Here is a 25669-nt window from a genome sequence, read left to right on the forward strand (position 1 = left end):
CTGAATTACAAAGAACTACAAACTGTCTCTTGATCAAGTGCAGACAAAGCATCTGTAAAACTACCCCTGTGTCCAAAGCAGAGAACATACCAAACTTGATGGGTTTGCACCAATTGGCGGAGAATGGAAAATACTGATCTGATGTCGAGTGATGACAATGACACTTTGTTACTCATTAAAACTTTTTGAATTAAAGAACAAAGGGAATGACTTTATACCAAGTCAATGTGTTTTGCTTCATCAGTCTGCAGCATTTTGATTCAGTATTAGGAACAAAAAGTTTGGGTTTGGGTACTTTTGAAACATGGCCTGGATCAGAAGCTGATTTTTATTTTTGCATAAAACTGTTAAGTCAAGTGTGGTGTTCTGAACTACTGAGACAGCCACCACACATATGGTCACAGCCCAAAGTATCAGTGCTTAGCAGTAATACTGAAAATGCAGTCTGCTTCTAACTAAAGGGTTATTCAAAATGTGACTTGAACAGCATCTTCTGTCAAAGACAGCATTTTTTGCTCAGACATAAAATAATTGTGCAATTTTAATGACTCACTGGGAATTTACAGGATGTAAATTCTTTCAAGTTTTGGAAAAGAAATGTTGCTAATAAGCAGCAGGAACATTATTTGAATGATTATATAAGAAATGGCTATTGTGAGGCATTTTGATAATTTTTTTTTCCTTTCTCTTAGCAATACAGGAAACAAACATACAGAATACTTGAGATAATCACAGATCTCAGGCTTTATGTCTTGTTGAGCCTACACAGTTAATATCACTTCTAAACAGATAAAATTCATGCAAGAAATACCTAAAAGAGCTAAGCTGGAGTTTAGAAATGTTTCCTCCCAGGGAGAACAGTAACATACCCTTTTTAAAAATTCCCTTGGGGGTTTCTAATGACATTAGAATGAAAATCTTAACAGTGACATAATGTACATTAAATACAATGTATTGAAATTGAGGTATTTCAATACTTTAAATTCATGTAAGTGAGATAATTTTGATGATAATGTTTTCTGTTATGGATATTGCTTGTTTCCACAAAACTAAAAGCAATACATTGCTTCACTTTCAGGATCTTACTGGTAACTCACATATTGCAAGGAGCATTTTGGTAGTTTTCAGAGTTTTTCTGGGTTTCCTCAAAATTTAATGTATTAGCTATGTCTGAGACAATGCTGACCCTTTTATCAGTATTTAATGCAATTTATATTCCAAAGCAATAGTTCCTAGTTCAGGTATTTTAAAGCTTTGCAAAACTCTTTTTAGTTAGGAAAATATTGTCTTGTAAATAAAGAGATGGGGCTTCTGAACAAGGCAAAACAATTGTTCAAGCTTTTTCCTGGTCTGTGTGACTATCTGCACTTTGTGAGTGTGCTCCACCTCAGCTGTGGAGGGATATCAAAACCATGGGTTTTTTTCTCTTCACGTAACTTTCAACCTATTTAAATGGATTTTAATATTTATGTTAGACATCCAGTGGAACAGTACTTGGGTGCCTGTAGCTGATTTGCTAAGAAAATCCTTTCTAATTGAATGCCCTGGTGTTCACGAATATCAGTAAAACACATCTTTTCATGTGTGTTTGCATATCATTTTATAATTTCATGTTGCACTTCTGAAGGGGAGTTCTTTGTTATTCAGATTCAGATTAAAGCAAGATTAAAAATTTTGTGACTTCTTTTTTTTTTTCTTTTTTTAAATACACCATCTTTGGCATTTGAGAACGTCTGAGGATTTCAAGTAATACCAATAATATTTACTGTCTTCCTGTACAACTGTAGAAGAGAACACAACATAAAAGTGAGGCATAACCCAGCAAAGGACTTTGCCAGTTTTTCATAGAAGAAAACACAGAGTTCAAGAGGAAAGAGCTTCTATGGAACAGAAAAGGTTAAAAAAATTTAAGAGTGCATTACTTCCCTGTTCACAAGCACCAACACAGAATCTATAAATAGTTTGAAATATAAATTAGAACAAGTTTCATGCTAAGAGATCAGAAATCGTGATTTATTTTCTCAAAGACTTTATACTCACAATCTCATCTCCTGGCAACCAATATCCTTCTTGCTCAATACCAGCTTTTGACCCTTTACACCCCACGGTCAGGGTTTCCACAATGAGACCATCCTTGACTGCTAAACTCAGCTGACGTGTGGTTTCTTTTGGATGCATACCATGGACTCTAGACATATACCTGCACACAAAGCACAAAAGTCTTTTAGTGTTAGTTTCAAATTATAAAATGTGTCAGCAAAATAGACACATTTTCAAATGAGTTAAAACAATACACATTCTAAGTTTTAGATTGTTTATAAACAGTCAAAATTTATATAACTTCACCCTTTCCTTCACATCAGCTTTTATCCTCTTGCAGCTTTCATGTACAAATTTAGACAAGTAGTAGCACAGTAAACTCCTACCAAAAAAATCCCAAAATTAACACATATGGTGCTTAGGCTTGTCTCTGCCACATCCATTTGTGCCCTTTAAATTACTTTAAACTTGCATTTCTCTAACACCTCCTGTACAGCATACATAATATGGAATGTACCAATGAATCTATGTGATGCTTGTGTGTACAACACATTTATGAAAAATGCGAAATTTATATACCACATATGAAAACTCAACAGCTCAAGTTACTGTGCTAAGTGGTTTTTCTCCTTTTCTTGAGTCAACCACAATGATCACACTGTGACAAACTGCCTGGGTGAGAAAAAAAACACATGTAGCTTTAACTGTGTATATACATGAGATTTAGCTGTGTAATGTTGACCTTTATCCAGAATAATTTGCTTCTAGGCCAACACCAAATATTAACTTGGAGTAAACAACATAAAATTATCTTCTCTCAAATAAAGATGACCTCTCTGCCTTAAGGTCATTACAATCCAGGTTTTTTTAACAAAATTCTGAGAACATATCTAGAAGTTGCTGCACATGGAGAGCTGCAATTGCATGCAATCAGCAGACACATGAATTGACTTGGAACCAATTATTTTGTGGACAATATTTCCCTAGTTATGGATCTCTTAAAGTTACAGACCTCAGAATTTCTCTCCATTTTTGTTTCTCCAGGTACTCTGTCTTTACCTGCTTCCTAAAAGAGAAATCTGTAATTTGCCTGCTTTAAGACAAAGCTGTCAGCTGTAGTATCCTGCTTCATAATGAATTCCAGCAACCACGATTCCTTTATGACTGTCATCACAAATGCCTTCACAAAAAATGTAATTATGATCATGAGCAAACTCAAGAAAGACTTATTTTAAAGCAGTAATATTTAATTTTTTAAAAAAAGAGAGTTAAATCAGTTCAGATTTTTTTTTTTTTAATAACATGGCTGACAGGAATTTTTAATGACTTAGAAGTTACATACTTACAATAAGGAGTGAGGACCACCCCAATGGTCAAGTCTTCAATCAACCCCTCCTTTTGAAGACATTTGCCTTTTAAAATTCTTATTGTTTTGTTTGAATAAAGGTCTTTTCCTTTCCTGCTTTCTCTCTTAAGCTTTTGCTGGAACTGGTTTATGCTAATCTGATATTTTTGTTTTGCTCTAAACTGTATATAAAATAGTATACTAGATTTCTGACTGAGGGGAAGTATATATTTGTATAGTAAATTATACAATAATCAGAACAGCACAGGGCATTCATGGATTTCTGTGTGGTATCAGAGGCATTTACATAAATGCAGCATGTTTGCAGGATCTTGGGGTTTATTTTCTTTAGGATAAAAACTCTTAGAAGCAGATGATGCTATTTACCATATTTTATAATGTCTACCACAACACGGTCCAAACCTAATTGGTGTGTGCACTGTATACAGGATAAGCAATTGATACAGAAATAACAATATACTGTACAAGTCTGTGTTCCAAGCTAATATATATGAATCCTCTGGTGGTTTGCACATAGGATCAAGGGCCAAAATCAGAAGATAAGGCACTTCAGATCTGTATCACCTTGGCTGGATACTCATCTGCCCAACCTGATCCCCCTCTACTTCTACAGAAAACAAAACTCAACATGAGTTCAAGTGAGATTAAACACCACAAATAAGTTTTCAAAGTTATCCAGACTCCAAGGTCTAAACCAGGCAGAGACTCAAGTCAATTTACTTCACTTTCAAAGAGAGTGCAAGTGAACACCACCGGTCTATAGAAGCATGAAGTGTTGAAGCTTTAAAGCCACATGAAAACAACTCATTTGCTTATATAACCATGTTACATGTATTTCATGTGTGTGTGCACATTTGGACATATTTATGCGAACACAACTAGCTTTTTGAAGTGGAAATTGTCTTTCTCAACATTTGCTAATGTTGCTCTTTTTTCACCAAATCTCCATTTTTACTCAGTGCTAACAACCTCCCGGACAGAGCCATAGCATTCACGTGTCTGTAATTAATTAAACTCCTTAACAGGTCTCAAAATACAGAGAATGGGCTAACTATCATTCTATTAACAGAACAAATCAGACCCTGAGCACAGAAGTGATTTTCCTACACTCATATGGTGGGCTGCTATAGGTCTGAGAACAGAAATCGGGTATTAACCCAGTGCCATAACCTTCAGGGTATCCTGCTGAAAAATCTATGTATTTTGCACTGCACCACCCCTAGTTGCAGAAACACAGCCCTACCAAATTCTTAAATGTAAGCTACAGGTTTCTTAAATGTAAGCTACAGGTTTCATGATTTCTCACTCTTATCTCTGAACAGAACAGATATATAATACAAACCAAAAAGCCTTAAACCAACTCTAATCAGCTAAGAGGTTTAATCTGCCTATGTCCACTGTGGCAGGTTGTGCACTAGTGAAAAGAGGCACAAGGCTCAGAATCACCCATTTCTCAAATCCAATCTCTGTTCTCCACCAGAGTGAAAGTACTAAACCAGCTAAACTATCTCCCCATTTTCTTCAGCTGTAAATCAGGAGTAGTAAATTCCCAGTGGCTTTTTGAAGAGTACTTTAGTCAGTGTTCAGACTGTGCCACTGGGGAGTCACAAGGGCTATGTTTTCTATTTTTAAAATAAAATACTATCAACTTTCACAGCAAAGAACACACATGTAAAGAGAATAGTTTTACCTCAAAGAGTAGAACTGCTGTTAGAAAAATGCACCCTCCCCCAGATTTTTACTTTATTAAAACCTGTGAAGTGTATGTACATGACTAGATATTCACAAATACTAGAAAACAGCACTGTAGGATTTGGATGAAAACTTATCTTGTTTCTTTTCAACCAGGACAGCAGGTAAGCAAAGACATGACTAAGGCACAGGACTCAAATCAGAAAAGATAGTTAAAGTTCTTTAATAATGAAATATGAAAAATTGTCATGACATGAAAAATGCTGAAAACACAGAATGAGTTAAAATCCAGCTCAGAGACAGAAAGCATGATGTCTGGAGTCCCAATTACTATGTCAGCCTCATTACTAGATCAGGGAAAAACAATATTGAAATTTTGCCTTTGTGCAGAAGTGACACCACTAATCCATGGAGTGCAAGTCCTGGCTCTGCATGCACTGAAGCATCTGGCACCAACAAGTTAAAAAACAAGTACGGGAGATAAAGCAATCCCTGACTGCTGTTTCAACAAAAGCTGATTGGCCTTACCTTGGAAACTGGGAGTTGAAGGAATGGCTTGCTATGCTTTTGCCCAGTCCTTCATATCAACAGATTTGGGAGTGCAATATAACCCAGCCACGAGAAGTAAAGCAAATACACTCAAATGAGTGAGAATAAGGCAGAGAGATAAAGTAAAATCCTCTAAATCAGAAAACCAGCCCTAATCAGATAGGGGGCTGAAGAAACCATTTCAAAATACAATTTAACTGTGCTAATCCCTACTATATAAAATGAGGGTCTTTCTGATGAAAAGTGGAGGTTAGGCCTGATAATCTGCATGCTACATTCAAAATCTCACCAAATGAGGCTGCTTGTCTGCAGAATACAGAAGCAACTGAACTGCTACTGAAAATTAGAGTGTTTATAGATCAGTATTTTCTCCATTTATGAATGGACAGTGCAGATCCCCTTGACATCAACACAGAAGAATCTAGGAAATCTAGCAAAATTACAGTTCTTGTAATCAACTTCTAAGGGCCTAATAATGCATGTTTTCAATTATTGTAATAGCACTTGGAAAGCAAAGGATAAGGATCTTTAGCATGGAGTTTGCTCATTACCACCCTTAAGCAAACCTCATTGCCATACCATCAAATGTATATTTAAATGTGGTGACCTTCAGAAACAAAATACTACCAACAGAATCAGGTAGATGCACATGTGCATCACACCTAAATAGATGTGTGCACCTGACTGTTGGCAAAAGGAAACCTTTACAGGAGACTCACTGAGGAAAAGAATAAATTTGTAGATTGTATATGGATGTGATGCTCATCTGTATTTAGTCACAAAATACCAATCAGAGAAACGTAAGACAGACATTTCAAACCTCCTCAGGACTGTAGTCAGGTGTAAATAACGATAAAATATTGTCATATTCTTCAGTTTATATTATTATATTATTAGTGTTACCCATCCTAAAGTCTTGACCACCTTTCAGGCACCACAGAGAGAGCCCAAGAGGTCAGCACATGTGGAGGGGAGGTTCTCAGAGGGGCCACAGAGCCATGTGCTGCACACCCCACCTGAGCCACGCTGAATGCTGGGCAGGAAAGATGTGCAGGGGAACCTGGTACAGGCTCTTCTCTTCACAGCAACAAAATCTCCTCTATCTCTTGCCCTACCAGTTGGCAAATGGATCCACCTCCCTTTGCCCCACAAACTGGACTATAGGAATACCTGATCCACCTCTAAATCACCTGCCTGCCCAATATGTAAGACATTCCAGAAGCACCAAAATCTGTCAGCATATCACCAATTCACTCCTAAAACTTCAAAATACTTTTCTCAAATTATCCAGTGTTCATAATGTCTATAAAAACTGGAATCTGTGCTTCATAACACACCTTAAAACTAAAGAAGGAAGTCTGGTTTCATCTTAGGGGTGTGGAGGAAGCAAACTCTAGAGCTGTGATCACCATGGGAGCAAAATAGACACAGAAGTAGCCAGCACTTGCAGGGGATCAGATGGTGAACTTTTCACCTACAGCTGTCACACAGCTCACAACTCCTGCCTGCTGCTCTGCAAGACACAGCATGAAGGTAAACCCTGTCTCAAAGAGTCAAATCTATATGGCTTCAAAATACAGCATGGAAAAATATCTAACTTTGCTCCCAAAGAGTCCTCTTGAGGGAATCTGTGGTCTAGTGAGAGGCAGAAAATGGTTTACATAGGCACTGCTGTACTGTGGCCCAAATAAGAAAGAAGGGAGGAAGGGAGGTTGTTTAAGGTAGGAAGATGACATAGGTATTAAAAAAAAATTCAGTTTTTCTGAACTCATAAGTAATTGCATTTTCAGCCACCTGAACTCAATCAGAAGAAAATAACTGAAAAAATGTTACAGCAAGGATATCTGTACAAGACTGAAATAAAATACATATCGCAAATAGCTGCAAAAATACAAAAGTGCAGCAAGTGTAGGTAGATGTTAATTTTCATGGCAAACTCTGTAATCTTGGTCTGATCAATTATCTTTCTCTATGCTGGATGCCTCCACCCTGCTCAGTGCAAAGGGAAGTAGCAGCTTGCTGCTGTCAGCAGACTCTGCTGAGCAACTCACCCAGGGATGAGTTGAGAACTGATAAATTTGAGGTCTGAAAAACTGAGATCTGATAAAATTGAGATCTGAGAAATACAGCAGATCCCATTAAACTCAACTGAAAGTCTGCCATTAATTTTAAATGTTACCTACAGGTACAAAAAAATGTCCTAGATTCAGGGACAGAGCTTAAGGAATAATACATAAAATAGAAGGAAAGCAGCCAAAAATCTGTTCTGAGTTTTATATTGTCTTCCTACCTCTAGTGAGAAATGATGCCTTTTGCTTCAGTTTCAGGGCATGACAGCTATTTTATAGAAGACCTACACATTTCTTTTAAGAGTTTTTTAAAAGCAATTTGCAAAGAATAGGCCAGTTGGTCATACTGAAAAAAAAGTTGAAGAGATGGCTATGATTAATTTTTTTTTAAAAAAGAAATACAGCTCCATGACCTAAGAACTTGAAATACACAGGCTCAGATCTCAGGAATCCATCAGCTCTCCTTGTGGAAAGCCAGGTGAAGATGTGTGCTCACAGCTGTATCTCAAGGTCTCAGCTCTGAAGCTCAGGTTGCCTGTTTCCACCATGTACCACCCTGCTACCAATCAACTCCCATAAACACAGGCTAAACATTCTGGGTATTTGACACAGATAGTCCCTGTTTGACAAAAACTGAGAGCTGGTCTGAGAGCTGAAGGCAGCACAGACACACAGAGAAGAGGAACTGGCCACAGTGGGGACACAGCAGCTCGCTTTTGTTTTCTAGGATCCTTTTAGATGTATTTACACTTTCTGAAGTTTCAATTACGGATTATATTCACTCAGATAAACACAAGCAAGGCACAGTGTTCTTGCTGTGTATTTGTACTCCACAATGAGATGCAGGTATACAAACAGGCTGCATTTGATTTCCACTGCATTCCACATACCAACAGCACATGCACAGACCACGCAGGCACTGACAGCACTGCTGCCTCTTCAATAAAATACTTCTTACATGATCTACATTTCATGCAGTCCAAAATTCCAAGAAATCATGCATTTACTTTTCCCTCTGACATCAGTATCTGCAACATTCATTTGGAACACACATACACGATCCAAGCAGGAAATGTTTTAAAATTTGTTTCATCTCTCCTTTGTAGTCTAGAAAGTCAGAATTTGAATAAATGCAAAAACTAATTTTGTGCAATCTTTTTGTAAAACAAAAAGAATGCATAAACTTGATAGTACAACAGTGAAATCCAGCAGTGCAACTAAATTCAGATCTGCCTGACGTTTGTGCTGCCGCTGCTAAAAGAAGCTCAGGAGTGATCTTGTTTGTGCATGTTTTAGATATCCCAGGCACCATGCATGCACCTATAATGGTAATCACCTGGGTCATTTCAGTAAAAAGCACAGTAATGTTAATTCTCTTATTCAGTAATTTAAACTCCTACTGCTACAATTTCTCTATACACTTTAGATTGTGTAACCCACCAGCATGACCACGAAAAGCAAGTAATTTAGGTACCAAGTCATTCAACCCATATCCAGAAAATCTCGCCACCATTTTTCTATGGAGGAACTTATCTAAGAAAGGGCTCTACTCCCATTTTTCCAACCTAAAAGCTCATATGTGACACTGCTGGTAATGCACTGAGCACGACTGGCAAACAAGCACTAATCATTCAGGGACACTGCATGCACAAATGCTCATGTAGCTGCAGGGCCACTGCTCCACCCTGCTCCTTTCTTTGGATGTGCTAGAGACAAAGTATTACATGACTCAGAGTGTAACATCCTAGCTAATACCTTGCAAATGAAATATTTAATCAGCTCATATCCACCATCTCTATTCAAAACATGTTAAAAAAAAATGAAGATTTGAATGTTTTAATGATTCCATTTTTTAGAGCTTTCCATCTAATTTAATGTCCATTCTTTTCTGGGTCAAAACCTTTCCCTTTCTGTTTTTGGGGCTGGTTTTTTCTGTGTGCATTTTTTTTTTTTTTTAGATTACTTTCAGTCTAGCTGAGTTTCAGAATCATCACTCTTTCACACAAATGTTCACCTTATTGCCATCTAGGGAACAGCACAACGGCTGGAAAAGCTATCAGGGCAGGGCTGCTGCTCTTGGTGATGATATTGTTTATATGAATGGGAATATGAAACCACAGCCTAAAATAGATGGTATGAGTAGTGCTTTGGAGATCATTCTCTCTCCACTGATTACAGAGAAAGCCTTGATGAGCACTTCAGGTCAGATAACAAGCTGTTAAATGGCCATGTCTCACTCATTTTTATCTATTACTTCTAATAGAAAGTCACATCTATTTACAGCAAAGAACCCAAATATAAGCTAGAAGTTCCACTATCAAATATAACAAAGATGTTATGATTTGAGCAAAAAACATAATTGTTGTGACATAAATATTGGTTTGCTTTTAATAATTAGAAATAAAGTTAGCCTTTTCTGTATTTTTCTGTGTAAACATATACAATTTCAAGATGAATATTAACAGAAGTATGGAGTACATGAATATGGGGACAGTGGTTTTCAAATCAGTTCCATCCCTTTCCTTCCCAATATTCCTACTGGAGCTCATACTTTGCATGTATTGTATTAAACATTGCATTTTACAACTTTTACAGTAACACTCAATAAGGAGAGTTTAAATGAGCATGCATTTATTAACAAACATTAAACAAGGAGTATGACTGTGGTTAATAACAATGTGTTTGTGCTGTTAGTGTGAATCATTTTATTTACCATATTCATGTTCAGCCCAGAGATGACCTCACCTACTGAATTAATGAAGAACATTGACCTCTGAGACAGAAAAAAAAATATGCCACTCTAGCAATACCATGTAAGAGCATTCCTAAGAGAAGAATTACCAGATAAGGAAAGTTGATCAAGAAAAATTTGTCAGGACATCTGAGCACCTATTTGTTTTTTGCAGAGTGAACTGTAGGAACAAGATGTTACTACAGTAATATTTCTGATCAAAGCAAATACAGAAAAAACTCCACCTCAAGCTCTAGTCCTCAACAAAATACCCACTTATGCTAAACCTTACAGGTATAATGTTTGCACAGCCAGCTACAGCATCCTTTCCCTCCTCTGTATTCTGCAGGAAAAAAAGGCAGCGAGGCTGGAGCAATCTGTCAGTCCCTGGTGAAGAGTTTTCCACACCAGGCACTGAATTAGTCTTTGACAGCCAGCACTGGAAAGCAGTCCCAGCAATTCAGGAAGCAACGGGGGACAATGTGTCAAGTACCAAGTTGAAGGAAAAATCATCCCTATGAAATTACAAATAACACTGTTTAATACATGTGCACTTCTTTTTATGTATTCCTTTAACCAGTTTAATTACCATGATTAAATAGAATTTTTAACAAATTGAAGAAATAAATGGAATCAATAAAGGAGCTCAATGGGAAAAAGAATAATTACTAATATACATTATAAACTTAAGATAACACTTCAACCAAATCTACTAATATAGCAATTTTAATTCCACCACTACTCCGAGCAAATGCAGATAGGTTCTTCACAGGCTTTTTACAAGAAAAGTTTACATTTTTCCCTGTAATTCCTGTTTCCACTCTCTTTAGTCAATTATGTCTAAAGGCAGCACTTAAACCATTAACACAAGCAATATTAAAACTAAATAATATCCAAACCAAAAAATAATTCCAAAATCTTAAACAAAATTAAGATTAAACACCCTATAAACAGACAGGTAAACGTTGTATGGTGAATGTATCTATCTACAGAGAACACAGGTGAAATTCAATTAACATAAGCCATTGTGAACATCCCTGGTGCAATTAAATCACATCTTTCATTCATTCTTAAGATTTTTACAAAAAGTGTTTAGCTTAGTTTCTCACTTTTCTTTCAACTTTTTTTTTTTAACCTGGGTATTAAAAATCATTATTAGCTTAGTGAATATTATCTCATTTCTCAGTCTCAGTACAAATTTATAAGCAAAACTTGTTATGATGCAATAGCAGGTGAGAACCCCTTGTACTCTTCTGCACATATGCAGCTCTCAGTGGTTTTTTTGTTCCTTTGTAGAATATAACTGAGCTTTTGAAAATATAAAACAAATTTAACCTGAAATCATAATTTAACCTCACTGCAAAGCCATCAGTATAAGAAATTAATGTGTCAAACAAGTCAAGCTTTTTGGTGTCCAGCATATTTCTCTGCAATGTATTGCTATGCTTGAAACTGCTAGTTATGCACCCATAATACAATTTTTATATATGACCAAAGTAATACTTGTACTAAAAATTCTGTTATTAGGGAATCAAATTATCATTTTTAGACTGGTTTTGTTTTATTAATGTAATGATTTTTAACTAAATCAGTCAAGAAATTGCTGAAAAAGCAGAGAAAACTTTTGTTTCTGCAGTATTATCTCTGACTAAGGATTTACAGGCCTTAAAACTCCAAACTCAGTTCATTATCTTGATTTAACATAAAATAGTTTTCTGAAAACAGAAAAACTCCACATTGGTTTGGAGCTTAAAGAAGTAGCTGAAGTTTATAATGAGAAACAGAAAACAGACAACACATGAGGAGGTATTGAAAACTAAGAGTTTTCCACCCTGTCACCACCCAGTGATGAATTCTGTAATGCATATTATCTGTAATTCTGCCAATCCAATACAACCTGAAGTCAGTTTTCTCACAGGTGAACACTGCATAGACAGGCTGCCTCTGAAGCAACTGTGTGGACTGCTGAGGAAGTGTCATGCTTTTATTGTTGGACCTTGGACTCCACACTTCTGCTTACCCTTGCATAACTAGGAATTGCTATTACAATGCATAGCACAATAAAAAATCTTCACTGTACTGGCCAGGGCTTCTATAACACTGTTTGCTCCAAATAGTCACATTTCAAACATACAGAAAATGATGTACAGATATGGAAAAGGAGCCAGTAGCTCTGGTAAAAAGTGAACTGGGGTGATCACTGCATTTTCCTGCATAACAGGAGGATGTTCTACTTCAATCAGTTGTTTTCAGATAAGCCTGCTTTCCAGCAACAAAAAGACAGATATTTTAGGGGAATGGCTTGACAATGGTTAAGAAACCAACAAAGCAAAACCCTCACTTCTAAGCTTGTATTTCAACCAAAGAAATATCAGGTGGTGAAATACTTATTTTCTTACAAAGTTTAACAACAGGATTATCTCATTATAAATCCAGAGTCATCTGCTCTTCTAATCTTTCCTATGGCCTAGTATTTTTGTTTCTGCATGACTGTTCAGTTGCAACATGCAGAGTACTAGGAATACTAGAAAGACTTAAATTTTCATCAAGAGTACTATGCATAGTAATAGATATTTTTCTAGTAAGTATCTAAGCTTCAAATAAGCAATTCTGTAAGAATCTTGTTCTTCCAATTTTTTTCTTGCCATTTCATCACATATTCTTATTTATATACTTGTGTGATTATTCCCTAATTCCCATTCAAATTGCTCATTTTCTTATTTATACTCTGTTGTGTTTATTCTGTACCTGAGAATAAATTGGTCATTCTCAACTTTACTTTAATCACTGCTTCTATAAATTGTTTTATGTTAAAGTAGACAGCCTAGAAAAAGAACAGCAAAAGAACTAAGGCAACAAAACCAGATATATGAACTTCAAGTCTTCTCAGACATTGACTAGAAAAATTCCAAAGACTGATATTTGGAGAGGAAATCCCCCTCCTAGGTCCAAATGTCAAACTGAGAGGGTCACATACTCAATCTACAACTGTTACCAACTCCATCTCAACTGTGGGACCAGAAAATCTCATTATTTTACAGTAATCTTTCATAGTGAGTAATTCCTTTCTGGCATGCTATCCCATCAATGCTGATTAATGTCAGTCTGCACAGAGCTAACAGAGCCTACTCGACACTGGCCTGGGATCTGCTCATTCCTGTTTGATGCTCTGACTTGGCTGCACCTATATTAAATTACAATATAGCAAGAATGAGTCCACAGAACAAATACAGGAAAAACAGCTATGATCATTTAAGGACCTCGTACTGGACCACCCTGTCTGAAAGCCAATTAAAGAAGAAGATGAAAGTCTTTTCATCTATTAATGAAAAAACAGTATTTTCTTGTATCACCAGTGGGGTAAAACAGCTTTCTGATTGATGAAATGGATGGTTTCAGTATCACTTTATTTGAAAATAATATTAAGTGTCCAATTATAGCATATTCTAGGTAGTGGTCTATCCATCAGCTTCATTCCCCCCAAAGTTGTGCTACCTCTACCCTGTGTCCTACAGCCACTCCTGTTTTCATTCCCAAACTAACATTCTCAGGCTCCATTCTGGAGAAAGACAAGCTCTTCCTCCAAGGAAAAAGCAAAGCATGGCCCAGGGGTTGGTTTGCTCATGACAGAGAACCCAAAACGAACCATCCAACACTGGCTCCTTCTGCCAAGGGCAGCAGCCCTGCTGCAGCATGCTGTGTGTCCTCAGATGCCTGCACATGGAACTATCGTGTCTCCATCTTCAGGTTTCAAGAACAGCATTGCTGTGGGCTGTGTTATTTTTGGCACTTTGAACTGAGGAACCACACACACGTATAAAACAAACAAAGAATATGCCAGGGCCAAAGAAACACTCTGTGAGCCAAAGGCAACGAGGTGCAGCCCCAGCATAAATGCTCCAGAGAGTGCCAGGGCATTCCCTGTCACAGTACATGGAGATGGAATAGACACAGCCTATGTAAGAGTCAGAAAGAGAAGCTAATCAACTTAATTAATCATGAAATGCAACAAAGGGAGAGAGAAAAAAAATTCTGTCAACAAAGGGAGAGAGAAAAAAAGGAAGGATGTGCAGAAGAAAATTATGTTTTGGTTCTTTACATTTGGTTCTCTACATATTCTTTGGTTCATTCCATTAGTCTTCATGGAATAGTTTAGAAACCAGAATAATTATCTGTTTACAATAAAAAAATCGTGAAAGCTGCCAATAATAGTTCTAGAATACCAGAGTTGCCAACTGGGAATGTTAATAACATTAACTTAATAGCTAATGAACTATGAACTAATCATAAAGATTATGAAATGTTCATATATTGCTACTGAGGAAACCAAATATTTTGTGAGAAAAGTGGTATATATTTAATTAATACTTAATTAAATCTTAGGAGTCCAATTACCTGTAAGGGAATTATGGAGAAAACACTATAAAAGGAACTGGAAGATTGGAATAGCCAAAAAGAGAACTTTAAAAACATGTCTGTACAGAAATACTTACCAATCTGCTATGCAACTGAATGTCAATAATTTATCCTACTCATCTAAATATGCATGCCTTTTTCCCAGTGTATTTTAAGGAATTTTATTCCATAGACTCAATTCTCAAGGTTACCCCAAAACCAGAACAGATGGAAGATAATGAGGAAAAAAACAGGAAGTCAAAGCATAGTTATGATTTTTAACACAATTTAGGGATGAACAATTTGTCAGGCTGCAGGCTGCACTCTTGACAGAGAATTCACAGGATATGGAAAGCCATTTCTTCACTAGTGCCTACAGCATAACTAATACCAATAATGCTCATTTAAATAATTGATACACTAGGGTCAAATTCACCCAATATGAAATCTAGACAAAAAAAAAAAAAGTCATATTTCTTGATAAATACTTCTTAGAAATGCAATTCTGTTATTAAGAAATGTGGTGATTTAGAAGTATTAGCTAGTTCTCGTAGTCAAATTGTAAACTATTGCAATTCATTGACTTGAGATACTCAGCGACAATATAAACCAGGTGAGAATATTTATTTTCTGTATCTTTACAGAAACGCTACCACTGCCTTCAAACGAGCTCTATCATTACATAAAAATGCACTGAATATATTGAAACTTATGTACAAAGGTAGGAATTTAAATATATATTTTAAAGTCCTGTTCCAAAGGTAGTTTACATTCAAAGTACTAATTTCTTTAAAGTCACATCACTCTTGCTTCTTGTTAGTGTTGGTTTTCAGTCCTTCATTCAGTTTTCCAGTTACTGAAAAATGCTTCTCTCCAACCCATGGAAAGTGCATTTCCAACTATAATGTACCCTCACAGGAAGTCAGTAAAACTGCAGAATGCCTTTCATATGATAATTTATTGATTTTTTTTTTTCTGAGACATTGAGTCTCTGCAGTGTGGTCTCTTCCCTACCAATGCCTCAAGTATTTATATAATACTCCAATTAACTCTGTCATATTATTGCCATTTTCACAACTGCGTTTTTAATTCTTTACAAAACAGACACCTTTCTTATGTTTCTTATTACTTCTCTGCAAGCAATGGCTCTTCTAAAAAAATTGCCTGAAGTTCAAAAAGCTTACTAATTAATTTCTTAAAGGCTCTAACTTGCATATTCAAATCTTCCAAGTGACTCTTCCCTTGATGTAAGACAGTTTTCAATCACTTCTAATCACACATTTTTCTGTTCTTGCCTTTCCCCCTCATCAATTTAAAAAGCAAAGCATACTTGATCTCGTCTACTTTTAATTAAAGGGCCTCTTTCCTTATAGGTTTTTCCTGATAATATCAGAAGTACCTTCTAGTGCTCTAGGCTCCTCCTACACTATCCTCCTACTCTTATGTTCTCTACAGAAAATGCGTGCCTAGTTCTGTAGATTTTTCTTGTCTGCTCTCCATTGACAGTACCTTCTGGAAGTCTTCTTTTACCCAAGTAATCTTCTATCAATTATACTTAAAGTGTACAGGTAACAATTTGCATACTTGCATGCATTATATAAATTTGTCTGGTTTGCATATTGAGTTGAAACAGTTCATAATCTACAAACAATGAATCCTCTTTTTATATTATGAACATTTTCTCCCAGGTCATTAAAAGTAAATGTCCCTTGAGATGTACATTGTCTTCTACTCAGAAGACTAAGAAAAGTAAGAATTAAATTAAATAAACAAGACTATATAAAGAAGAGGGAGACAACCATGCTGAATGCACATTAGGAGAAAAGCCAACAAATCATTTTGCTTAAATTAACAAACCATTCAATGAAGAAAGCAACAGCTCTTCATAGCAATTTTCTATAAAGGTGTTTAAACTAACAGGTCACAAAATACACAGGACAGCTTGTCTCTAGCAGCAAATGAATGCTTAAACCAGGAGAAAAGAAAATCCATTCAAAAACCAAATCATGAATCATCTTTTTAACATGTGACGTTATCTGAAAGTACCTATTTGTCATCCAATATATGACACATAGAAAGACTGTTACTTACCTTAAACATGAATTTATTAAAAAAAATTCTCATGCTGTTTTTGTGTATTCTTACTCAGGAATATTACATGCTTCCATAATGTCACTGTCATTATTACTTTCTGTCAATCCCAAGAGGTATTAACACTTTACAAAATGTTACTAGTACAAATAGTTAAACCTTCCTTATAGCTCCAACTATGTACACACGCTCATAATTTTCAATTTTGACCACTGGTTTTAAAAATTCTTAGTATTTGTATGCTTGCCTATATGCCCAGACACGGATTGATCTTTTAAGGAATTGCAGCTGACCTGGCCAAATGATTTTCAGCCTGGAAGAATATATTAGTTACTCAGCTTTCATCAGAAGAGATATTCTGATGCCATGGTAATTTTGGAACTTTATTTTGAATATTATGTATTATGCATACTCATTTACTATGTCATCTGTGTTTCTTCATCAGCCACTGGTACCATACTGCAATTCAAAGGTCTTTATCATTTCCTTGTCAAAAGTTGTCTCCTTAGGAATGTCACATAATAGAAACTAGATCAGTGTTCATCACTCTTGTCACTGATGTGCATGGGGAGAATTTACAATGCCCAAGCACTTTTTAGATTACTCTTCACTGCAAACACCTTGTTCATCTTTCTCAAAGTACTAAGACTTCTTGCATTTCTGTTTAGTCACTTGTTTTTCTTCTGATTTGAAATGAGTCATACAATCTGGACCTAGACTTTTTAAAAAAATCAAACTACCCATCAGTTTCCAAGAGCAGTACTTCTTTTTCTAACAGCTGATTATTTGTTTTCTCAACCTTGTTTGTAATGATTTGTCTGACCTAACTTTACCCAGCTAAATGTTTTTCCCACTATCTTAAACTAGGCATCTCTCATAAGAGTGGGATGAATTCCCAGCTAGACATGCCTGTCTCCCTTTATTACATCTAAAAAGAGCACAAACAGCTAACAAACTCAGCTAATATGTAGCCTAGAGCAAGTAATTTGAAATGTTAAAATGGAAAGTATACAGCATTAGTTTACCCACTCGTCTCCTTGGAGACATCATGAAAAAATATATATGCTTTAATGCATTCTAGAACTCCACTATGACCTCCAAAGTGAAATTCCCTAAAATACAATCTTCTTCCAAACCCTCTTGGAATTCCCTATCTCTGGAAAGGTGCTTTTCAGTTTAATGGTCCATTTTTCTTCTTGTAGAAGCCAGGTACACATTAATTCACATGGGACGTCATCCTTCTTTCTGTGTTTCACTGCTCATTATGTTTGGAGAACCTGAACTGCCACACTTCTTCCACTTATGAAGCCAGTTTTGCTTGTCACTTCCACCCCAGAACTTCCAAAACTCTGTCAGTGGACCCTTGTCATGGGCCATGTTTTAATGATTTTCACTTTGTTAGTCACCTGCACTGTTTATAACTCTCCTTGTTAGTGGTCTCTGCCTTCATTATCTGTTCACGTTGGTTCTGGCAACTGAAGAGTTGCCAACTGGTTACTTTAGTTCTTTTAAATTATTCATATTGATTACTTTGACAAATGTGACGTACATGTCAGGCTGGAAGTGCAGACAAAGTAGAGAGAGGGACAAAACCCTCTGCTTTTATTACAGCGGCTGCTACAAGTAATATTGTACACCTTTCTACACAGTGCAAGCTCCACAGAACAAAGAATATATATTTCTTTGGTATCCAGCACCTAATGCACCTTGATGAATATTTTGACAGTATTAATCAAAGGTGATAATCATCTCATATCTTCTTTAATAGCATTTTATGCACATCTCAGCAAATATGGCTTCTTATTTATTTGAGCAACCTAACAGTTCAGATTTCTCTTTGCCTTCTGGAAAAGTCCTACACCAGCCTCTCACATTTTCCTAAAGAAGTAGACTATTTACAGATTTTAGTGCCCTTTTCTCCTCAACTGTTATATCTGTTTCTTATATTTTGAACAAGCTATCAACTCCAAAATGCTAAATTCAATTAAGTACTAAAAATGTTACATATTTCCTAAAGATGCTTATGCCAAACAAATACAGGGTAAGATCTCAATTCAATGAATTAAACCTCACTTTTGGATATTCAGGTGCTCAGTTTGGTAAATTTGATTTTTTATATATAATTGATTAATCAGTAACATAGAACTGCATGTAACTGTTTCACAGTCTCTCACTATGTTTACTATCTCTGTCCCCAAGGGTTTTTAATAGCATCAACCATCCCCCTCACCAAGACTCTTTTGGGAGCAGGTCACTTACTTTGTGATACGGTCAATGTTAGCAATTTGCTTCTGGTTCCGGATTATTTCTATAGCTGCCCAAAGGTGCTGGATAGCCTTTGTGTCTGCCTGTCGTCTCTTCGTTAGGCGTGCCATGACCTGTTCACCTGGTCAGCTGCAGCCAAGAAATAAATAAATAAATAAAATTCACCAAAAGTTAACCAAGAATTATAAAATAAATTACATGAAATATGATTACAATGTTGTAATTATGTATTGTTGCATAGGCATTCAATTTGTATATAACAACATGTTTTCAAGTGCTTAATGAGCGGTACAAAGTTAAAAAAAATAGTTTACATTACTGCTTAATGAGCAGTACAAAGTTAAAAAAAAATAATCCCTTTCACATCACATAATCAAAACGGAAGACAAAAGGCAAGAAGTAAAATATATTAAATCAATGGCAAATTTAGTTCATATCTCAGCTCCCTATATTTGGTACAAATGCAAAACTACCCCAGTCTGAAGCTGCCACAGCCTCCTGCATTGCCTGAAGCTCTTAAAAAGGATGAGTGGTACTTGACTACATATACAGCATAAGCACAAATTCTGACACAGAGAAAAAGCTGGACCCACAGTTTAACATCAAGCACAGTCCCTGGAGTATTACCTTCATGTTCTTATCATTTACAGCTACTTTAAAGAAGTCCATTCTATGATGAGAAACCAGAAGTATATTTTCATGGATGATAGGTCTTTAAAAAAATATTTTGGAGCAGTTCCATTTTCTGTAACATGCTAAAACCCAACAGGGCCAAAGTGCTTCTGATGGCATTTGCCCATCTAACCAACCCTGAACAGGAACATAATGAGCATCTGGCTTTGTTTACAAATTTTCCAAAAGCTGGAGGCAATGAGTACAGATAAGCCATAAATCGCCTACAGCTCCACTACAGGCACAGAATCCCTTTTTAAAAGCTTAACGATGCATTTTGATCACTAAATAACTTTCTTCCATTGCCACCACTTTCTCAATGAAAAAATGACTGATTTATGAGTGCTACCAAGGTCTATAATTTATTTTAGAGCTCTGTCCTCGGAATGAACCCTGTGGTATGCACACAGATATTTGTAGCTAGCAGAATATTAACTTCAGTAACCCAAAATAATATAAAAAATGCAAAAACATTTCACCATCTGTGCAATGTTAAAGATGGGAATTTAAGTATTAAAAGTGTCCCTGCTCTCAAATTCAGAAAAATGAAACAGATTTGAGTATTCCATCAGTTGCAGCAATGTAATTTTCAAGTCTATGGGACCTACAGGTACTTATCAAAGAGGGCTCTCAAGTTTTAGATCTGATATAAGCTCGGCGGCACTCACTAACTTTACAGGTGCAATGAAATGAATGGCAACATTCCATTATTAAGGATAAGAAAATATTTAAAAGCATTATACTTTATGCTATGTAGCACATATAAAGAAAAAAAATAAGGAAAATAAAAAAGATGATGTGAAGAGGTATGTACACGGCCAGGTCCGTGAGGCATTCCTGGCTGCAGGAGATATCAGGGAAGGGCAGAGCAGAGCAGCACATGAGAAGATGTGGTGTGGTCACACATCGATCCCACATTTCAGCTTTAGAAATCTCCTCCCTCTGGGGTTTAAAGGAAGGGCAACTAGAGGGATCTCCCAGAAAAAAAAGGCCAAGAATACAGTTTTGAAGGAAGGATAAGAGGGAATGTGACAGACATACAGTTAAGAGTGACAGCAGTAGATAGCATTGCCTGACAATGATTCAGAGAAAGAAAGTCTCCATTGGGAACAGCAGGAAAAGACACTTCATCCCTGTAAGCTCCTCTGCATTCATTTCACAGAACATTAGGCCATTGCAAGTTAAAAAAAAAAAAACCCTGCTAATTTGCTAGAGAAACACATAACTATTTATAGAATTTAATTTTTAAGACAAATCGAGTAAAGCACAAAAGAAGTTAGATCTTAACACAAAATGCGACAATCTTTACAGATTGTTCTAGCACAAAACTTCTTTCCTAACACAGGCATGACTGAAAGATCATTCTTCTCATGCCAGCTCTCCACAAACCCTCTGTACAAAAGCTGTCAGACGATAAGGCAGCCAGCAAGCTGGATACGGGGTCTCTTGCACAGCATCACATCCCCATGCGAGGAGCAAGCGTTTGTCCTTCTTGACCCCCATAGCAGCGTGAAACAACAGACCAGTTCTCAGTTTGTTTAGCAATCCCAACTCCTTTAAAAATAGCCCCTATTTCTGGCAGCCCAGCATATGGCTGCTGTGCCAGCGTCGCACCCGCGCAGGGGACAGCGGGGTTTTCTCTCACACCCCCGTGACGCTTGTGCCCCAGGGCACAACACAGGGCAGGGACCTGGGGAAGCCACCTGCCACCTCTGCCTGGTGCCATGGCCCCGCTGTGCAGCCAGAGGGAAGGCTGGCCTTTGGGAATTAGGAATTCCCACTTCTCTGGAGGGAGAAGCAGCCCATGCTCCATTCTGGAGGCAGGAAGAGAGAGAGTGAAGGAGCACTGTAACCACGAGCTCCTGAAGCCCTGTGGCTGCAGAGTGGCAAAGGCCCTATGGCATCACTGCTCCTTTTGGAATGGCTTTCAGAACAAATCTCCCACCAGCCCCTCGCCCCATCCTTATTGTGCTGTGTTGGCCTGAAGCTCTCCCAGGCCATGCCCTGGGCTATGGCTAACTCAGCCCTCAGGACAGGCATGCACCTCCCATCCCTGAATGCTGCAGGGATGTCACATCACGTGGCCCCAAAACACAAATTACCCCCCAAAACACAACCCATGTGGGTACCCCCTGATGGCTCCCTGCTGGCTGGCCCCTGCTCCCACTGCTGCACACACGGGCACGGCCATGGCTCTTCCCGTCTGTTTGTCTGGAAATAACAGCATAGGGACACACATGGGACACAGCAATCACATCTGTTGCATTTCCTTTTTTAAAATTCAAGATACAATAATTTTAGCAGGCGTTCTGCCTTCAAAGAATATACCTTTCACATTCATAACTTTGGTTTACTATTTAAGGGCACTTTCGTTAAACTCAAGAGTGACACTCTACTACTGAAATAGCAGCTCTTACACACCATACTGCCAAAAATACAAAAATAGGGTTTTTTTTTTCCAAAAACCCAGACTACTTTAGTGTTATTTTAATCTTTTAATTCCATGGTGTAGAAAAAATATAGAGTCTTTTTACATTACAGAAAAAGTTTAAAAGATTATGGCATATTTCTTGCTGTTCATTGCAGTCACTCTACCTCTACAGTAAAACTAACCACAACAGTCTACTCCCTGCACTCCTGCAAAAATACAAGCAGTTTTTTATATTAATACAATATTTTAAAGGAAACTTGTATCCAACTGTTAATAGTTCATACAATGCCTTTGAGTGCTACTTCCAAGCAACAGAAAATCCTCCCAGCATCTCCACAGGAACACCTTATTCATGCAAATAGTAGTTTACATTTTAACAGGAGACATGTTAGAGTCTTAAATCTGTATTTATCACTCCTGATTATTTGCTCATGTGTGGGTTCACACACACACGCAGAGGAGAGAACAAGCATAAACATGCAGTGCGTGTGAGTATGCGTAAAAATCTATGGCTCAGAGAGGTTAAGTATCAAAAGAGGCTGATTCACTCATGCAGTCTTTTAAAGAAGTTTGAAGTCCAGAGACTCTTTAAAACCACAATAATGGATTGTACATTTACAGATAAATGCTTGAAAATGTTACTCATTCTCCTCTTTTGTTATAGCATTCATTTAAAAATCCTGGAAAGAAAAACTGAAAGCTGAAGTAAACATTCAATTCCTTTGTCTGATTTGCTGGGCACTATGCTCATTTAGCTATGGTACACCCTGTCCATATACAATTGTTTGCTCCATGCCACTTCTGTCATGTTTTGTTAGCAAGTTTATGGTAGGATACAGCTTCTGAGAGAAAGGTTGAAAAACAGAGATGACTGAAAATCCAGGAATTTATGTCAGCAGGATCTGTCTTAGGTTTTGTAGGCATCCATGAGACTGCAGAATGTAAGAAATATCCTCCTAACAGAGAAAGTTTTGTGTGGCTGATGCACCAGCTCACACACTTCCATCACACCCTCACTCACACAGGGCCCAAAGCAAACTATTTATGTTCTCAATTTTCAGCTTTCTAACTTTTCCTCATACACTCTGCTTATGGTTTTACTGCACTTTGTATTTTGAATCCCTCTTTAATGTCCTAAACACATTTTGAAAAGTATGCCACTTTACAGTGTGCAGCTTTCCTCAAGAGCCAAATGTTACCCACACTTCTCACAGGCAGGCTCAACAACCTGTGCTTTATCTTGTGAACACACGAGATAACGCACACAGCAGGGCTTATCTTCCCCAGGTCCCCAGCGCAGCCTCACTGCGCGTGGCAGCGGTGCCATCGCAGTGGCAAGGCAGACACTGTCACAACAACAAGGCCACCAGTCATCAGCACACACTTGGCTGAGCCAAACCTGTGCAGCTGTCTGCTGCAGCAGTGCTGGACATGGAAATCTGAACTGCAAGTCAAAATAAACAAAAATCACCTTGCAGCACGTCAAGGAATTCAGCCCAAGGAACCTCCTGACCAGCTGCTTGCATCCAATTTAGCAGATACTATCAAGTACTCAGTTTAGCTAGAAACTCTCCCTGCACACAGAAAAAAACTCAAAGGTAGTCAAATCCTGCCACGTGGTAGCTGTTAAACACCACTGTCCAACCAAAATATGATGCTTCTGAAAACTTCACCAGTAATGTGGACCTTGCACTGAAGCAGACGGCGTTGCAGTTGGGTGCTGGTGCTCTGATGGGAGCTGCTAATTAAGAGCTGACAAGTATTAGCTTGTTAAACCTTGTGTTTGTACTTCACTCTGAGCGAGGCTACCCGTGGTGCTCAGCCCTTCCAGTGCAAAGTCAAACAGGTTAAACTCCATCCCTGCTATCAGCCACCGCTTCTGGGACTTCGTGTGCACTTAATTGCAATGGAAAGAAGGTTTAAGGAGTTGATCCTTGCCACTGCTCAGCTACTGGTTTGCTGCCTTTTGGCCTCATAGCCCTGTGAGGGGCTATTGTTGTGGTTTCTTCCACAATGCACAGTGAAAGATTTTAGGCTCAAAAGCAGGAAGGAGCTAGGCTCAGTCCTAGTTTTTGTGGCTTTCATGCTGAGTTTGGGTGGTTTGGGAACTTAAACACAGGCTCAATTTCATATTTATGAGTACTTTATAATATGAGGTCTAGTGTTTGTTAAAGTGTAACTCTTTATAGTAGGTATAAACTGTATATTTGAGCAGTACAAAGAGTTCCAAATGTCTAGCTTTATTCTTGTACTAAATAGGAGTCTACCATTAAAATACAGATTTGCAAGTTTATGCAAAATTTGGGTCCCTGGACTTCATACAGATCTCCATTATACTGTGAACTTCTGCAAGCTTAAAATTTAGTTTACAATTTAAACTGCTGTTAAATCATATCCTTCATCACCACTGTAGTGGGAGTGTGAACTCTTAGTCTTCCCCTCCTACAACAATTGTGATTAAAAGTGGTAATTATTCTATTTTTACATAGGAAAGGTACAGGTGAAAATGTCTTGACTGAGCAGCAATATAGGTCATGCATGGGGCAAAACCAAGAGACTTTAATTTCATGTCTGCCTCCCATAGCTGGTGATCCAAAAATATGGGGAGAAGCTGCTAGGGTGAGGACAAAGCTTTTGGTAGGAGAAAATCCCTATTTTGCTTACCATTTATTTGTCTTCATGAGTGTGCAAGATTATAGGCATAACCAAAGATTTGCTGGGCACCTGGTAGCAGGAGACTCTATTTTGTAAGACTGAGGGTTATCAGAAATAAAGATTTTGCATACAAAGTAATTTTCAAATGCTGAAGAATAATCAAGTGGTTTGATATATTAGATATTTATTTTGGACTTAATCCCAATCCACTAAAATGAACAAATGCCTTTCTGCTGACTTTCCAGGGTTGTGGAGTAAACTTTCAATTGCTGTCTGATTGCCACATCCTCACAATGAAAAACTTAGGGATGTGTTGAGTGATGTTAGTGAAACTGAAAGATGTAAGAAAGGCTTGTGACTGAAATAGGCAAAATTTATTTGTTAATTAAACTAAACTCAGAAAATTAGAGTATAAATTAATAAAAGTTACTGAATTCTTTGGGGTTTTTTGGTTTTGTTTGTTTTTTTTTTTTTTTAATTTTTTTTAATTTTTTTTTTTATTAGGAGATCAGCTCAGGCTGATCATACTATCATTTTGGAAGTTGTTTAAACACAGATTTTTGCATCTTGAATGCATGTCATTCCTAATGAAAATCTTTTTATTCACTGTTAGCTTAAGGTCTACACAGTCTATTCAAAGAAGGAAAGCTTATTAGCATAATTATCCTAAATATTTCCCATGTGCAAGTACAATATCCCTGCTGATCTGTGCA

General features: G+C 37.2%; 1 protein-coding gene across 5 annotated transcripts in view; it reads right to left on the reverse strand.

The window, feature by feature from the left end:
* Positions 1 to 25669, reverse strand: part of ZMYND11 (zinc finger MYND-type containing 11) — a 102657-nt gene that overhangs the window by 39283 nt on the left and 37705 nt on the right. For 4 of the 5 annotated variants that reach the window (XM_041408422.1, XM_041408421.1, XM_041408418.1 and 1 more), the window contains exons 2-3: positions 19193 to 19327; positions 2041 to 2200 (exon numbers count right to left, since the gene is read on the reverse strand). In XM_041408422.1, the coding sequence (XP_041264356.1) occupies positions 2041 to 2200; positions 19193 to 19308 (276 nt within the window). In that variant the 5' untranslated portion in view covers positions 19309 to 19327. Of the gene's footprint in view, positions 1 to 2040; positions 2201 to 19192; positions 19328 to 20911; positions 20962 to 25669 lie in introns of those variants that run through there. The other variant, XM_041408420.1, reaches the window with a different exon arrangement.

This window comes from Onychostruthus taczanowskii, unplaced genomic scaffold (genome assembly GCF_017590055.1).
Source record: "Onychostruthus taczanowskii isolate IOZ18803 unplaced genomic scaffold, ASM1759005v1 scaffold3, whole genome shotgun sequence".
Taxonomy (NCBI): Eukaryota; Metazoa; Chordata; class Aves; order Passeriformes; family Passeridae; genus Onychostruthus; species Onychostruthus taczanowskii.